This window comes from Tetrao urogallus, assembly GCF_951394365.1.
Source record: "Tetrao urogallus genome assembly, chromosome: 25".
NCBI classification, from domain to species: Eukaryota; Metazoa; Chordata; class Aves; order Galliformes; family Phasianidae; genus Tetrao; species Tetrao urogallus.
Window position 1 is genome coordinate 3,137,112 of NC_136838.1, and position 17,473 is coordinate 3,154,584.

Genomic DNA, 17,473 nt, shown 5'->3' on the forward strand with positions numbered 1-17,473 from the left:
GGGCTCAACTGAAGAAATAGGTGGAGTCTATTACTTTGTTCAGGTTGAATTCCCCTGTGAGAAGCAAGATAGATTACAGTCAGAGCAGAGCCTGATGGAGATGGGGGCAACTGGGAGAGAATTCACCTAAGCCCAGCTTTTGCTTCCTGCACAGAACTACGTGGGCTCAGGCTCTGCTGCAGGGATCTCAGAGGTCTTTCAGGGACTGATATCCATGCAGATTTATCTGGGATATCTGGGGCAGTGGTAGGAACAGTGAGACAGATAACAGCAGCAGGGAAGGAAGAGGAGACGGCATGGCTCCAGTACAAACCACCGCTGCCTCTGGGACAGACCACAACAGCTGCTCAGTGGCAAAGGCCAGCACTTAGCTGGGCTGCTTTATTTTGCAAAGGCAGAACAAAGGTTAGCCAGATGGTCTGGCAGAAGCATAGCCAAGAGATTAGGAGGAGTCAAGCTAACTAACTGCCTTAATCCCATTGCATGTATATCATCTAGATCCTGCTAATTACGATACTGAGAGTCTCAGTCCCAGCTCCAGGCAAATGTTTCGTGGTTGGAAACAGATGGGCAAAGAGCAGCAAGACAGGGGACAGCATGAGCTGGGTCAATCTAGGGGAAATCTCAGGGGAAGGCAGGGGCCATTTGCAGGGATGTTACAGTTCAGGAGCTGTCTACATGAGCTCAGAGATTTTGGGGACCATTCCCTACCTCTCTCCCTCATTTCCAAACTTCCTCTGAGCTTCGCAGTTCCCACCCTGTGCTCCTACCTGTTTTGGGAACGTTTGACAGCTGCTCCATCAGCTTCTTCTGCCAAAGGGCTCTGCTCTCTCTGTCAGGGCTGCGTGAACCAGATGGAAAGCCAGTGAGCAAGGGGAGGTCTGGGAGAAGGTTCTCCCTCCTCCACTCCCCAGCATGATATCTTGACAACAGGATTCAGCTCTTCCAAAGCACTGCACACCCCATGGCAGCAGGAGCCCAACCCCAAATACAGGCACTTCAGATCTGAGGATGTCTGCTTTCATTTGGTTCTGGTGGTGATAAACGAGGTTTGCACACTTGGCCCAAAGCAGTGCTCATCATCACCACTCCTTATTGCCTTGTTCAGTGTGGGAACCAAGGCACATACATCATGGCCCACCCCAGGCCCACAGAAAGTTACAAGCACTGACTTCTACTTCAGTTCTGCAGCAAAAGGATGCAGATATACCTTGTGTTCCATGCTGAGATTTAAGGCAACTCAGGTGTCAGTTGAGAAGGAAGCAGAGCTTCCCTTGAGAACAACCCCCAGGCAGATGACATAACCTGGGACAGCACAGCAACCTTGGGGTGGGGAATCAGCATGGGCAGGAGAGTGAGGGCTGGATGCAAGCAATACCTGCAGTAATTCTTCAGCATGAATTTGGACAGATCCTCCAGGATCTTCTGGCTGTGCAGAGCCACGAACTGCTGCCGACAGATCTGATCCAGGGAGCAATGGTGAGTGGCAGGTTAACAGGCATTTTCCCCTCTTTCCCCTCAGTGCTTCTCAGCCAAGTCAGAGGTAAGAGGAGGGAAAGCAGTGAGCAAGAGTGAGAAGGGGGGGAAAACTATCAGACAAATCTGAAAGGAGTTGGGTGGGAAGCAGAAGCTGACCCCCATTTATCAGTCCATGGCACAACAGCCCTGCAGCACTTCCAAAAAGCCCAGGGCAAGAGAGAGGCACTGACTCTGCTTCATGCAGTTTGGAGCTGAATCTGCCCTGCACCCAGCTGAAGGCTGTGAGGAGGGGGGGCTGCAGCACCAGGAAATCATCTGCAACCACCAGTAAGCATCCCAGGTTCACCATGCTTGGGTAAATAAAACAGACTATGGAGCAAAGCTCAGGGGAGGGAAGGGCTGGCAAGAGCCCAGAGGACAGATTAGCAAGATCACTGCTCACAAAGGATTTGGGAGGAGACTTTTACCTTGTTCATGATGTCCACAGTGAGTGCATGAGTCCAGTAGCAATCATGGACTGAGACAAAGGTCAGACCCTGCCTGAGAGGCAGCAGAAAGGGTCATGAAGTAGTGCTGAGAGCTCCAGCCCTCTGCTGTGACGCCCTGCTGATGATCTGTCAGCAGAGCCCAGGCAAGAACCCTGCTCCCTACCTGAAGCAATGCAGAGCCGTGAGCATCATGTGGGTTGAGTCCAGGGAATGGATGAAGTTGGGTGGGAAGGCATTTTTCTGCTTCACTGTATCAGGCTTCCTGCAACACAGAATGGGACAGGGGAGGAGCTGGGGCATTCTCAGGGCTCAGGATGTGAGCCAGGGCAGAGCCAGCCAAGATTTGGGGTGATGGGGCAGCCCTGATGGGCCCCAGCTCCTCCAGCTGACTTTCCATGGCTCAGAGGAATATCAGGAACTTTGGAACAATTTGGCAGGTTCCACTGATGGGAAGGTTTTATCCCCAGAGCACAGACTGAGGAGCAGAAGCTCAGTGAAAACCATGGGTTTGTACTTACTGGTTGTTGTTGCTGGAGTTTTTCACACTCAAGTTCTGCATGCTGCAAGTCAACTGCGGGGGGAGAGAAAGGCGATCAGCACTGCTGCTGAATTCTGGGAGGGGATCATGCCAACAAGGTACTCCACGCTCTGCAGGAAACATCTTTCCTAGATGGGGATGTTGGCAAGGCATTCCAGTCACTGTGGCAGCTGCCATTTCCCAGTGGCACTTTGCCTGCTTCCCCTCCAAAGGATGCTGGCAAGCATCCTTCACCCCTTCCTAAGGAGATGCTGATTCACTCCTGCAGGGGCTGAGAAGAGATTTCCTGGAGGTGGGAGGCACCTGCCCGCTCCATCCCTACACGGCCAACGTGAGGTTGCAGGAGAGTGGCTGTGAGGATGGGATGAGACAGGATGGGGAGCCGTGAGTCAGTGCAGCAGCGTGTGGGAGGCGAGAGCAGCAAGACTGAATCACGCGAGCCCCGAGGAGGGCTGCTCAATGCAGAGAACGGGTCTGTGCCCCAGCTGCCTGAGTGGGATGGGAGCAGCAGATTCCTCAGCAGCACGCCCACGCTCTCCAGTCTCTGTGATGAGGCTGGAGGATGTGCCTGCACACACGAATCCTATCTTCTCTGCGAGTTCACCTGCAGGCGATGCAAACTGGCTGGCCTTGTGCTGACTGCCTCGAGGTCTGCTGCGTTTTGCCCTGCTCCTCACGCCTGGGTGGATGAATACCTTCGTCCCACCACCATACACTCACCACAGTGGGTTTGATCCGATAGTAGGGCTGCACGATGGGGAGACCCAGCGGGGTGACCCACTCCACTGTCCGTCCTGACTGTGCAATGAGCTTGGCGCTCTCCGTCAGCCAGTTCTTGGGCAAAGGGAAGCAGGGAAGAAAGTAGCTGAAGTTAGTACACACACAGCTGGACAGACCTCATCCCCTCCCAGCACAAGTCCAAATTCCTGCCAGACCGAGTGTAGCTCTTATGGGAGAGCCTGGTCCATCACTAGGCACAACCCCACACCTCTGGGATTCTCTTTGGGTCAGGACCCCATGGAGCTCCTTCCTTCTCTTGTCTTTGTATGGGTGGACAAGGGAAGAAGAAAGGGGAAAGAGAGGAGGCACCTTACCTGGATATCTCGAGTCGCTGAGAACATCTCCTTGATGCCATTAAACACCTGCCTTACGAGGTAGTGAGATGCCTCCCATAGGTACTCCTGCACAGACCAGAGGCAGAGTGAGGGGGAGGCAAAGGGGCAGCAAAAGATGCAAAGCGAAGTAATGAGAGTTAGGGTAAGCTAAGAGAGCAACTCCCATCTCAGTGGATACAAGAAACGGTAGCAGGTCTCCAAGAGCTCTGCTGGAGACGAGGGGCCCACTTCCATAAGCACTGGCAGCCAGCTCTCCCCCAGAGCCCCTCCTGCAGGAATAGGAGGTTCAGTTCTGCACATCCTTTGCCAGCTAAGATTTGGGAAAATAAGGAGAGGGCAAGGAAGGAGGGAATCTCACAGTTCTGGGTAGTCCAAGTACCCCTCCCAGCAGGGACTGAGTCGAGGAAAACACTGCTGGGAGGCTGTGGCATGCCTCTTACCTCAGGGAACTCAATCTCCTTCAGACGTTTCTCCATCTGCAGCCTCCCCCCATAACGTGTGACGCCATAAACCACCGTCATCACCGTCTGCTTCACCACCTTGCGGCCAATGAACCCTTCCAGCACCTGGGCAATTCTCAACCCTTCCTCAGCATCCTTCTTCCGAAACTCCTCCACCTTTGGAACAGAGTGCAGTGGGAGTCAGAGCCACAGCAGTGTGCTGGCCCAAGTCCCCTGCTGAAGGACCTTGTGAGACCCACCCCCTCTCCCCTCCAAGCTGCGTGCTGCCTTGCCTGAATTCCCATCACAACCTCAACGGCCCACCTTCACCTGCCCTGAGTAACAGATCACCTGCAGAAAGAACACAGAGGCACCTGGATCTCACAGGAACCAGGGCCTTCCACTGCTGGGTGGTGCCAGGCATCACAAGGACACGGTGCTGCCACTGCAGCACAGGATTTGGGTTCTCCTGCCTCTGCCACCCTGAGAGAAATCACTCACCCTATGCGTGCCCCTCTTGGCCACTGGTGTGCTGCTGCCCTGTGAAACATGTGGATTTCCAGAAGGGAGAGACAGCTGAGTCTGGCTGGGCTCAGCACACTTCCCAGCAAGCTCATTTCTCATCACGTCTTGCCAATGACATCTTGGCATCAGTGCCAAGGGCTGAATCCCTCCCTGCTCCCTCCTACCCAGCTCAAATGAAGAAAACCATATAACCTGCAGGCCAGACAGCTGCTAACAAGAGATGAGGAACACTCTACACTCGATTCAGGTCAGAACTGACAGGAGCAGAAATCCTACAGGACTTCTCAGGACAGATCTCCAGCCAGATCCCATTCCAGCTGATACAACGATCCCCGTTTGGGGATGGGGAGATCCTGCCTCCAGTCAACCCACATTCTGTCAGCTTTCTGTATGCTGGTCTCATCACAAACCTTTCCCTCAGGATTCTATGCGATGAGCAGGGTCCAAAAGGACATTTTCCCATCTCCCCATCACACCTCACCTGCTGGGCCACCGCACTGTAGACATCCTGAGGGACACTGCAAGGCATCAGATTGACAGAGATTGCACCTATAAGGTCCCGGCCAAGCGCTGCGTAGTGCTGCAGACCATTGCAAGAGCCATCCTGCGTGTGGGAAGAGAGCAGGGTGGAAGCAAGGCGTTAACACAGGGATAAAAGAAAATGGAAAGCCATGGAAGTACGACAACTGGCTCTAAAAGGGCTACTGCCATTTTCTTCCCAACTCTTTGGGCAGGTTTGCAGCTGATCTCCAAGCAGTGGCCAGGTCTGTAACAGCTTTCATTTCACTTCTAACCATCTTGCTCCTGTCTGGGTCTCATTGTTATTTGCTGTTGTCTATGGAGTAGTAGAAAAACCACAGAAACTCACAACACTCTGCCTCCCCACCCATAAATTTTCTAAGAGAAAGCACCATGGACATAATAAAATACAGAAAATTTGAAGAAAACCAAACGTGTCTGGGATGCTAAAAGTGGTCCCACAAGCTGACAGTGAAAACAGACCTTGGAAAACCCAGGAACAGGACTGGAGTCAGGCAGAGACAAGCTGAAGAACCTTCTGCAAGCCCTCAGCTGACTCCAAAGCTCCAGCCATGCTGCCTCTACATCCTTTTGATAGGAGAGAAATCCAGCTCCCACCCAGACCTTCCTAAAGCTGCAGTCAGACACACAGATCAATTTGTCAAAGCAGCTGGCCTGATAGCCCACCTGGGACCAAGACGAGCCAGGATGAGACAAAAGGACCTGAATGACAGCACAGGAACGTCCTGCTGCCCCCAGGCAGCACCAGCAGAAACACTTCTCACAGAAGCCACGCTGCTGCTTACTACTGCCCCTGCATCCCCTGTTCTCAGGCTCTGCCTGAGCAAAGGCAGCCTGCAGCTGCTGGTAGGATCAGCTCTCATCCCTCCTCCTCCTTCCCCACACTGCAGTGAAGTGAGCTGGAGAACTGACAGTGCTTGGGCAGCCCTGCTGCTGCAGAAGAGCTGCCTCTATTAGCCAAGCACTGATGACTCAGGTGGAAACAGACTCCTGTGCCCTCCAGAAAAAGTCAATGCTTGAATTCTATTAACTGCACCCTCCACACACCCCCAGCTGCTCTCTTGATCTCCTGTTGTCATAACAATATCATCAGAGCCCTTCAGCTGAGACAGTCTCACGTATATTAGACCACCGCTCCTGGCAGAATACATCCTCATTCTCCCCCTGCACACTTTGTTAGGGCCATCAGATCTTCTAACGAGATAAATATGTAAACCCCTCTCATCAGAAGAATTAATCTCTGTCTCCCATGTAGCAGGGGGATTTATCAGGGCACCAGATGCAGGAGGCTGCTACCCATTCCCATATTTATCCTCAGAGGTCCACACCTCCCATCTTTTGCTCCTGCAGAGCAGCTTGTCTCCAGCCATATCCCAAAAGACTCCCAATCCCCATCCCACAGCTGGATAAGAGAGGACTGGCCTGGTTCCCACTCTGCAGGCCGTTTGGCTGAAGGCAAGCAAAGCAGCACTGGACTGCACTGGTTCATTCATGGCTGCATGTAGCAGCCAGTCACTGGGGTTTCCAAACCAAAATACCTGTAGGCTGTGCTTCTTAGGAAAGCCTAATAAATAATACAGCTGTATGCTTCTGCTCTGCCCTGAGCTCCCTGCCCTGTCTACTCTCCTCCTCGCTCAGCCACCCAGGCTGTGCAAATCTGCCAGGCACTCACCTGGTGAACTGGGAAATGAGAGATGAAAGCTGCTGGATTTGGTGACCTCGAGGCTTTGGCAATTTCCATGCAGCATGCCAAGACTTGCCAGGGTTCGTCAGTGTTCATCCACCACTTCCTGCCCTGGGAACAGCAAAGCACACAGTAGCAGGAGGAGGCAGCAGGTGAACTCCTGGGCTCTTAGGAACATTGGGCAAGGCACCTCCTCTCACCATGCCTCCACCTCCCCAACACTGCACTGTGTTTTCAGACAGAAATTTGGTCATCAGGAAACTGCAACGCTTCTGCTTTGCTTTTTCCCCTTAAAGCACTATCTTTCAGGATGTTGCTAATTCAAAGCTAATCAGATTTCCATTGTATTTTACTCCCTGGAAGCTATGCTAAAGAAGAGGAACGCTTAAAGCCTCCTTTGAAATTAAAGAAAACGTTGATGCCTCTCAGCTGTTTGGAACTCAAACAGGGTTGAGTTCAAACAGGCTTGAGCTCAAACAGGGTTGAACTTCCCTGCTTTTTCATTAATCAGTTCAGCTGGGAGACTCCCAATCTGCTCAGGGTTGGCTGCAGCTCAAGCATCTCCCTCTGAGTCCCACGCACCGTGAGCGGGTGGTCAGCAGAGTCCAGGATCTCCTCCATGATTTCATTGGCATAATCCAACCGCTCCTGCAAGGCATTCTTCTTCTTCAACCCTGTGAGGTTAATGAGGTGGATCTTCAGCCAGTCGAGGCCCTTTGGGCCCAGAGGCCTTCCCTCTGCAAAGAGCAGGATGGCACGAGTGACGTCGTTACCCAAGTGATTGAAATAAGGTGGGCAAGGGTAAGTCCTGCCACGGAAATCCATGTTGTGAGGAAACCAAAACACTTTGTCCCTGACATAGTTGGCAATGGAGAGCTTATAGAGCGCATCCATGCGCAAACTGTGCATCTCAGCTGCCTTCTTCTTGCACAGCAACAACTCATGCTTCTGGGACTTGTGCAAGGCAGAAGAATTGTTGGGAGAGACAGGAGGTTTGGGGGCCTCGGAGACAGGTGGTGGGATGTCCAGCTTCTCGTTGCCTTTGTCATTGAAGATGGAGATGATGATATCCAACACTGGCTGGTTAATCTTCCAAGCGCAGTTGCCCAGCTGGTTCAAGGCATCCAGCACAGGGTGGAGGTTCGCCTGGGGACACTGATCCAGGAGCTGCTGGTGCTGGATGGCCCCATCCACGTAACGCATCAGTTTGGTGTCACTCAGGACAAAGGCACCAAAGTGTGGGGAGGTCCAGGGGACAGGAGGGCACAGCATGGGTATGGCAGAGGAGTTAAAGGTCAGCACGGCCTCTGCAGCGTCCGACACAATCTGGGAGAAAATGGGATGGGGCTTTATCAGCCCAACCTGGAGGGGAGAATCAGAGAAGTGAAGGTCAGCAGTAGAAGAGTCGGGGGGAAGCCTGGAAGAACACATGGTCAAGTCCCTAACGGTGTAACAATCACACTAATCACCCTGTTTGTACAGAACCAGGTGTTCCTTAAGAAAGAAAGGCACGGGGAAGGGAAAAGGGTCCTGCAAGGACTCTGTTAGCATGAAGAGGTGATCTGCAATGTCCCAAAGCCCCCGGGGATGAGACTTACCTGCCAGCTGCTGCGGAAGGAGTAGATGTGGTAGAGGACAGGGATAAGCTTGGATGGCAGGCGAGGGTTAAGGGTGTTCCTGGGCACCTTGACAGCGTGCACCAGGACTTCCAGCAAGTACATTCCCAGGCGCATCAGGAGCGCATATGGCCAGCTGCAGTCCTTTAAGTTCAGGGAAGGCCCATAGCCTGCTTCTGCCACCAGCTTCTCCCAGTACTCACGTGGCAAGAACTCACTAGGCTGGGAGAGGAAAAAAATCAGGTCAGGTTGATCGCTGTACCTGAGAAGGACCCTCTTGCCTCCATGCATCCCTGCCTGATAGTTCTTATATGGCCCCTGCAGCATCAGAATCTGGACTTTGAGCACGTGAGGATGCACAAACCATCCAACCCCACCTCCACTCTGAAACCCATGGGCTCCAAGAGAACCCCTCTCCAAGGAGAGCCTACCTGGGTATCCTTTGCCAGCAGGTGAATGTAGTTCTCATAGATCTCCTGCACCTTCTCGAGCTGGCCACTGTGCAGCTTCCTCTGGGTGAGGTATCTGTTGTAGACTTTAGAGCCCAGCTCCCTGGCTAAGACAGCCAGGGATTCTCCTTGTGGAGAAAGGCTGTTGAGAGTCTGAGAAAGGGGAAGGCAAAGAGGGACTTAAGGAAAGAGGAAGAGAAAAACGGAGCAGAAAGACAAAGCAGGAGTTAAAGTTCCTGTTGGGGAACACAGGAAGATGCTGATTCCCACGATGCTGAGCAGGTGAGGAAGGAAACGTGGCCAGAACAGAGGAGAGCTTCTTTGTCTGCTCAGCACAGGGTGCAGACAGGGCCTGTACCTAAAAACTTGGGTAAGCCTTGAGATTCATGCTCTGTTTCTGCACTGTGGTGGCCCTAAGGTTGCCCAGGAGGCCACGTTCCTAAATCTCACTGGGGTCAGGGCAGGGTCTTACCTGCATCATGATGTCCACATACTCCTCATCAGGCAGCAGACACAGGTAGGGGTAGAGAACGCTGTGCCCTGACGTTGCCTTGACCTGGGACATGTTGTGCTTTGACTTCTGCAGGGCCTGGAGGATGGCATCACGCCACTGAGAACGAAAGCCGGCCAACTGCTGGCGCTACACAAGAAATGGAAGCAAAACAGCCACACTGTGGGGAGAGTGCATCACCAGGAAACCCTCCCACTTTAAGGGTATAACCCTGCAGGTCTTCCCCACAGAAACCCTGTGGACTGAAGTGCCCTCCACCTCTTCAGACACCCTGATATTTACTGCTTTGATGGCTTGTGGAGTCAGAGGTTTGGTTGACTCCACTGACTCGATGGTTATGGTGCTGCTCAGCTCCATCTCCAGCTGCTGCTGGAAGCGCTCCCGCAGCTCCTGCGCAGAGAAATCCAGCTTGGGATACGACACCATCTTCTTCTGCAAGAAGAGTGAGGCAGTAAGTACCAAAAGCCAGAGGAAAGGAAGGTATTACAGTCCTGTGCTGGACCTGAGTGCATCCTGAAGACATCTGTGAATACATCTGGCCAGCTCCAACAACTCCCCACGCAGCAGAAATATCTGTGAGTTCAGTGGCTTACCTCAGAGTAGAAGTTCTTGAGCAGAGCAGCCTTGCAGATCTCAGGTTTGGGTGGAGGAGGCAGCTGGTAGTCAGGCTGGATAATCCTGATGGCCTTCAGCACTTTCTCCTTCTCATCTCCCTCAAAAAGGCATTTTTGGAAGAGCTCATCCACGTGGAAGCCATCTTTCTTCAGGTGTTGCACACACCTGAGGAGAGCAGATGAGACAGGATTGTGTGCACATGGACAGGAACCAGCACACAATGAGGCAAGGAGCAGTTTACAAACAGAAGACTTAGCATGGAGAAAGCATGTTGATGCTCCCTCCTCAGGATCCAAGGGCCTTGTCTGTATCAGGCTGTTCCTACCTCACTTTTGCCCTAAATAAAGTCACTTGGGCCCACGTGAGACACAGCACAGGACAAGTCTTGTAGCAACTTGAACCTCATTGCGCTGATGCCTGCCCAGAACCAGATAGGAGGGAGAGTGCTGCAGCAATGGGAAACCTGCAGCACACCAGCTCTCCCTGCCTGCCACATGCAGCCAGACACCAGCAAACAGATCTCCAGGCTGCAGGAGCTGCTGGGGTGGGAGCTGCCTCCAGAGTACAGCCTGTCCTTGACAAGGTCACCAGCCTCAGGTTACAGCCGTCAGTCATCCACCTCCTCCAGCCCACAGTGCTGCTGAACAGGCAGCTTTCACCTTCACACATGGATGGGGAGGCTGATCTCTACTGCCTTTGTGAGGGGGGAAAAAAAAAAAAAAAGGTGCTGCCTTGTTGCCTCCTCCGTCCTCAAATGCTCCTCCTATCCCCACTAGCCTGGTCCAGCACAAGGGAATGCAAGGTAATGGTCACAGCCTGGACAAAGGGGCAGTGAACAACTGCTGCCATGGGCAGACTGGCCCATCCTGACTTCAAACTGGGAGAGCACAGGTGAGGACTCACAGACACAGCACCAGCAAACAGAAGGAGTTGTGTGAAAATGCACACACTGTGATGAGGCTTGGAGCTGGCAAATCTCTGCAGATGTGCTATAAATATTTGCCTCCTGACAGTCCTACACGTTTACTGCTGTACTTATGCAACGCTCACACACCTAAGCAGGAAAAGCAACGCAAGTCTTTTCTAGATCAGCTGACCTGAAAGTCATTCACTCAGAGGCTGGGATTTCACTGGCTACCTTCAGCCTTTCAATTCGGGTCCATGAAACCCATCTGAATCTCCTGGTCACACAGTGAAATGGGAGCCTAAAAAAATCTGCTGTCTGGCTCATCCTGCCAGGAAATGCTGACTCCACCAGACTGGATGGAGGAATTAACCCTACTGGACATTGAGAGCCAAACAGGACAAACATTCCCACCAGAATGGGTGCGGGACCAAGGGGCACCTGATTAGAGAGGGGCTGCTGGCAGCCCATTGGCAGCAGGTACAGCTTTGTCCAGAATTCAAGCTGTTTTCATCTACATCTCTCTTCTCCACAACATCTTGGACAAACTCTTAAGCCAGGGTGGTGAAAACATTTCAAAGAGCCCTAACCAACCCCTTAATCTGGCCGTGAGAACCATGCCACAGCACCCAGACATGCACACAGCAAGGCAGGCTTTCCCTACCCTGAGCCAGTGCCTCCTGTCCCCAATTCGTGCCCTCGTGGCACAGTGCAGCTGCAGAGATGTTGCCCAGAGCACGAGGCTGCCTGGGGGAAGAGAAGTGCATTACCTCCAGATGGCTTTGGTGGATGACTGGCTCTGTGTCATGCACTCCAGCAGTATTGTGTAGGAGTCCAGGTTGGGCCGCAGGCTGATGGACTCCAGCATGGATAGCAGATGGATGACACGGTGCAAGCAGCCCTGTGGATGAGAAGGGATGGAGGATGTGGAAACAGACACCAGCAGCACCAAATCACAGCTTCGCACCCCTCTGCTCCTTCTCTGGTTGAGTCACATCCATACTACCCCACCCCTTTCCTCTCCTCAAAGCCAGCTCACAGGGATCAGTGGCCTCAGCCCAGCTCTGTCCATCTCAGCAAAAACTGCTGAAGGTAAATATGACAAACAGAGAAATCATACTGCAACTACTGATTCTACAAGCGTGGGGCTCTTCCACCTCAGCCAGCACACCTCCAGCCTTGCCTCTCAGAAAGCCTGGCACCAAAGGGCCAAGATCAACCGAGACAAGGGCAGCAGAAGGCCCCCAGAGCTCCATACCTTTCTTGCCCAGCCACGCATCACCACATTGTATGCATCAACATTCAAAAGCTTCCTTTTCATGGGGTTGCTGTGATACAGCAGGAGGAACTTCTCAGCCTCCTCTGGCTGCTGTAAGTACACGAGGCACTCCAGATTAGACTGGATGGTCTGCTGCATGATCTTGCGCTGGCTGCTCCTATCCTCATGCACACGTTGAACCTTCTGTGCTTTCACATCTTGCTTCATTTCTTCCACCCTGGGCTTATGGTAGGTGTTGGCACTGCTGGGACCAGCATCACTCTGGTTTCTGGAAGTACTCACTGTAGCCTTTGGACTCTTCTGGCTGTTCTTGGCTTTGATCTTTGTCTTTGCCTTTGCTTTCACCTTTGTCTTCACCTTGACTTTTGTTTTGACCATGGGCTGGCCCTCTAGAGTCACCTGAGAGGCTGCAATAGACAGCTTCTTCTCCACCTTCAGCTGCCGGATGTACATTTCCTTCTTCAGCTTTTCTGTCCAGCTGCTGGACTGCCTGGGGACCACGTGCTCCACTGCTGTGTTTGCTTTCTGCAGCAGGTCCTGCTGCCTGTTGCTCTGCAGCGGTGCCAGTTCCACTTTGTTGATTGTCACCTCTGGGATGTTACTGGTTTGGAGTTGCTTCACTCGAGCTTTCAGCACTGCCAGGAAACACAGCCAGGACAGAGATGAAGAGATGTGAGACGCAGCAAAAGTCTGGGTCCTACCCAGCACCTCACTTCTGGCAGAAACGTGCTCAGGAATGAGGTGATGAAGGTCACACAAAGACTTTCTCCCTGCTTAACCAACCCACCCATCCCAGCAGCACCCAGCAACCAGTTGCTCTGACCACACCTTTCTGGGAACCACCTATCAACTGTGGTTTGCTCCAGCATCCAGGGGAACTGAATAATGTCACTGCAAGGAAAAAACCACCAGCTCATACCTTCATCGAGCCAGAACTCTCTCTGGGTCAATTTGCAGGGCCCTCCTAGGGCATGGGAACCACTTTTCTACAACCCCTTAAGACCACCTGCATTTGCACGGCAGCTCAATGGTCTCTGAAGGCCTTGGGACAGGACAGGCCTTGCTCAGGGAGGCCAACAACTCTGCCTCACATCCTTCAGCAGGTCACGAGCATTTCTAACCCCCCCCAGTACCAGGACACCGAATGAAGGAGAGCCCTGCAGCTCTTCTAGGAAACCCTGCTCACCTTCCAGCAGCTCCGTCCTCTCACAGATGGCGTTTCTCCTCGCCTTTTCCTTGGCGCTGGCCGAGGTGTAACACCTGAGGACGCTCCATGGGATCCCTGCAACAGAACAGGACGTTGAGAGAAGGCTCCCATCACCCCCACGCCACAGCCGGACCCCCTCAGATCAGCGGGGCTCCCTCAGTACCACCAGCCTAGGCCCCGACCCGGCCCTAAGCAGCACCATCAGCATCCTCAAATCCCGATCTGCCTCGGCTGCACCCACCCGCCCCGCTCCTCTCCCCCAGCCCCATTCCCGGCCTCTCACCGCCGCTCCTCAGCCGGGCCGGGCCCAGCAGCGCCGCCCGGAGCCTCAGCAGCGCCATGCTGCCCCACTACGCCGCCATGCCGCGCCGCCCGCCCTCACTGCGCAGGCGCGGCGCGCAGCCTGACGGGAGCGGTACCTCCATTCCGCACTACAACTCCCACAACGCACCGCGGCAGCGCGGTTTTCCCTCTCCCCACCCCCCCCCCCGCACCCCGTTCCCCCCCGTTCCCCCGCCTCGCACCCCCTGGCGGCCGCGGGCTGGGCGGTGCGAACTGACGGGGCGGGAGCGGAGCGGGGTCACGGCACAGCGCGGGACGGGCACGGAACGGGGTGAGCCCGGCTCGGTTCGCACACGGAGCGTTTCTGAGCCCGTGATGCTGCTCGGGGAGTACGGAGCAGATCTCGGGGCTGTGCTGGGAGGGCTGCTCCGCGGTGCTGTCCGCACCCACGGGGAAACCGAGCCCTGAAGCGGGACCGGAGGATGAGGACAGCAGGGCGGAGAGCACCCAAACCCTTCGGAAGCCTCCCAGAACGGGATCGAAAGCGAAGCGGACGCAGAAACAGCCGTCGGGTCCCCCCCCTCAACTCGGGTTGAGGACGAATTTATGAATGAGAGACTCCGCCCCTCTGCCCCGCCTCGTCCCGCCCATTCACCGCCGCTGCTGCCGCCCGCGCCGTCGGGGCCGCTCGCCGGTGGCCGCGGCCATGGCCCGGAGCCGCGCAGCGACTCGCTGTGCCCCACCGCCCTCCCGGCGGCCGCCGCCATGAGGCGCGGGGGTCCCGCCGCTCTCGCCGCCTGCCTCGCTGGGGCGCTCGCCGTGCTGGCGGGGCCGGGACCGGACAGCTCCGTTTGGGGCGGCCGGCGGCCCCCCCGCAGCTACGGGCATTTGGAAGGCGACGTGCGCTGCCGGCGGCTCTTCTCCGCCACCCGATTCTTCCTGAGCATCGACGGCGGCGGCGGAGTGGAGGGGACGCGCTGGAGGGAGCGGCCGGGCAGTGAGTGGGGTCGGGGCCGGGACGTGTGCCGGGACCGGGACCGGGACCGCCCTCTCCTCAATGGGTCCCGGAGCCGAGCCCGACGGCGCGGCGGATCGGGGAGAGCCGGGTCCCGTTCCGCCGCTGTTTTCCAACCTCGCCGCGTTAGAGCGGGGTCAGGGGCTGCGCCGTATCCTCCATTGGCAGAACCACGGGTCCCGCGGCCCGGAGTTGGTTGGGGACACCCTGTCCAAAGCCGCCGGACCCCTCTGCCCCGAGGGCTCAAGCTGGAACGGCTGCTGGTTCCTTCTCAGCCCAGAGTCAGCAGGTGAACTGACACCACTGACCTCCAGGGACAGGGGGTTACTTTGCCAACAGTGCCCAGCGTCAGTGGAGACCTGGGGGTTCTCTCGTCCCCCCATCTGTTACCATCAGCAAATAACTATCTGCATTTGGGGTCATCCTCATCCAGAATGGACCTGGGGGATCCATACGCATCATTCCCATCAGTGTCTTGGGAAGGAGAAGGGCTGAGGAGGCAGAGGGCTGGAGAGGACTTAGGGGTGATGCTGCTCCCAGGGTCCATGAGTGGAGGGGAGCACAGGATATCCTATTGGCTGCAGAGCAGCCATGGTTCCTTGCAGTCAGAATTACTGGAGGCAGTTTAGGAGCAGTGCAGGTCCCTGTGAGCTGCCTGGGGTCTGCACGGTGGTGCTCAGCCTAATAGAGTCCAAGCCCTGCAAGTGAGGATTCAGTTGGGACAGCACCAATGATGTCGTGTGACCCAAAAGCACGGCCCATCTCTGTCTCACATCGGAGAGGATGCCACCCACCTATGGTGGGAAGGAGCCCGGCCCAACTGGGACAGCTGCTCGTGGAGAGCCCTGTTGTGGTACCAAGAGCTGCTGGGAGCCCAACCAGGCATGCTGCCAGCTACCCCACGCCTTCCCTTGGCCGTGTGGCAATAGGGCCTGGCAGGCTCCAGGCTGTCACATCAGGCTCACTCTGGTTATTGGAGCTGCAGATAACCCGTGCCTGGGTTGGGCTTGGGTTCTGCTCCCCAGCTCTCCTGGCAGCCACCAGCCCAGCCCTACCAGTGGCTGGAGTAGGGCTTTTTATCCTCGTGCCCCACACCCAGCCCAGTGCTGGCCTGGAGCTCTATGAGGGGCTGAGGGCTGTTTCCTGATGTTCCTCCCTGGCCCCATCACAGCCTGCATGGAGCTGAGCATTTCCCTGGGTACCCATCAGCAAAGCGTGGCTCTGCCCTACTGAGCACTGGGAATAGCAAAGTGGGGTTATTTTTAGAGAAGCAAAAGTCCTTTGGTATAAATAGCAGCAGCTCCAGACAGTGATAAACTGAGATGGATTTGCAGGCATTTTCTCAACCTTTCCCCACTTGCCTGTTAATGGCTTTGCTGTGCTGGGACACGCTGGACCACAGCACGTGTGCTGGTGGCTGGGCTGAACATCCCCCCTCGGTATCATCCTGTAGCACTCAGCACTGAGCTCTGCACAGCGCTCAGCTTGTCCTTGTGCCATATCCAGCCCCCATCCTCTCCCAGCAGCATCACAGTGGCCCAGTGGATGCCTCAGCCTGCGGTGGGTGGGTGAGATCTTGCAGAAGACCCTGCCGAGAGGCTGTGGCACTCTATGTGCTGTGAGCCACCCAGAGCCTCTGTGGGGCTCCCCACGTACAACAGGGATGGGGTCAGGCTGACAGCTCTGGTTGGTGCAGAGGAAGAGAGGGAGGAAGAATCCAGAGTGTTCCTGGCATTGCTCTGGGTGTTTCCATGCTAAAATCCACCTGGTCTGACCACATGCCTTTCCCATTAGCGGCTCTGACCGAGATCCACGGGCTGGGTACACGCACCTTTAGTCGAGCACATGCTGTGGGGCCAAGCCCAGGGCTGCTGCATCCTGCTGTCCCCACCCAGGTCCCCATATCCATGCTGGTCCCAGCCAGGCAAGCAGCACTGGTGAGCACGGGCAGCACCCCCAGCAGTGGGATGAGCGGTCTAGGAGCCGAGCTGGATCCCTGGGGCTTCACAGCATGTGTTGGGCAGAGGATCAGCTGCTGATTCAGGGAGAACAACCATGAAGTGAGCAGGGGGCAAAGGCTGACAGTTGGTTCCAGGCACGCGGAGCTGCAGCTTGGCCTCATTCCAGCAGAGCTCTGCTCCCAGGGGCAGCTGGGCACAAGGGAGGATGGGAATAAAGGGCAAACCCTCCTGGATGATGGGGTTCTCCCTCGAACACACAACCCTCGCTCCCCACCGTCCCTCCATTGGGACAGCATCCATCCATCCATCCATCTGTCCATCTCCCCAGCTCCTGCACCGGGTGAGGTTCCGCGGTGGCACTTTTTGGGGTCGACGGTGCTGTCCCTGTGTGGTGACACCTTGTGGGCAGCGGGGGAAGGGTCCTTGCAGGAGGTGGCCCATCTCACAGCAGCGCTTCCCCGCCCCGCAGGCATCGTCGAGATCCGGTCTGTGCGTGTCGGCGTTGTGGCCATCCGGGCGGTGCACACCGGCTTCTACCTGGCCATGAACAAACAGGGGCAGCTCTACGGGTCGGTAGGTCAGGCTCCGCATCCCATGGCTGGCATTGGAGGTGCGGGGCAGAGGCAGAACGGGGAGATCCTGCACCCACCGGGGCCGGCACCCATGCTTGCTCCCCCTACTCCCCATAGGGGACGGCACCCGCGGAGCCCTCACCCTGCTCACCCCCTTCCCTCCTCTGCCAGAAGGAGTTCAGCCCCAACTGCAAGTTCACGGAACGCATTGAGGAGAATGGCTACAACACCTACGCCTCGCTGCGCTGGCGGG

The 17,473-nt window shown here is 55.6% G+C and overlaps 2 protein-coding genes across 2 annotated transcripts in view; one reads left to right on the forward strand and one right to left on the reverse strand.

Moving 5' to 3' along the window:
* Nucleotides 1–4: 4 nt before the first annotated feature.
* On the reverse strand, nucleotides 5–13,731 carry POLRMT (RNA polymerase mitochondrial; the record flags this gene model as incomplete). Its single annotated transcript, XM_079546593.1, has 21 exons — nucleotides 5–54; nucleotides 771–841; nucleotides 1,379–1,461; nucleotides 1,947–2,019; nucleotides 2,131–2,229; nucleotides 2,486–2,538; nucleotides 3,226–3,339; nucleotides 3,600–3,686; nucleotides 4,061–4,237; nucleotides 5,067–5,189; nucleotides 6,798–6,920; nucleotides 7,392–8,171; nucleotides 8,408–8,647; nucleotides 8,857–9,027; nucleotides 9,347–9,514; nucleotides 9,668–9,817; nucleotides 9,979–10,165; nucleotides 11,675–11,805; nucleotides 12,163–12,818; nucleotides 13,370–13,465; nucleotides 13,674–13,731. The coding sequence occupies 21 exons, from the start codon at nucleotides 13,729–13,731 to the stop codon at nucleotides 5–7; spliced, it is 3,690 nt and encodes a 1,229-aa protein (XP_079402719.1).
* Nucleotides 13,732–14,278: 547 nt separating this feature from the next.
* FGF22 (fibroblast growth factor 22) overlaps nucleotides 14,279–17,473 on the forward strand; it is a gene marked incomplete at both ends in the record, with an annotated part of 6,205 nt that continues 3,010 nt past the window's right edge. Inside the window, 3 exons of the mRNA XM_079546762.1 lie at nucleotides 14,279–14,669; nucleotides 17,118–17,221; nucleotides 17,392–17,468. Of these exons, the coding sequence (XP_079402888.1) occupies nucleotides 14,279–14,669; nucleotides 17,118–17,221; nucleotides 17,392–17,468 (572 nt within the window). The remainder of the gene's footprint in view (nucleotides 14,670–17,117; nucleotides 17,222–17,391; nucleotides 17,469–17,473) is intronic.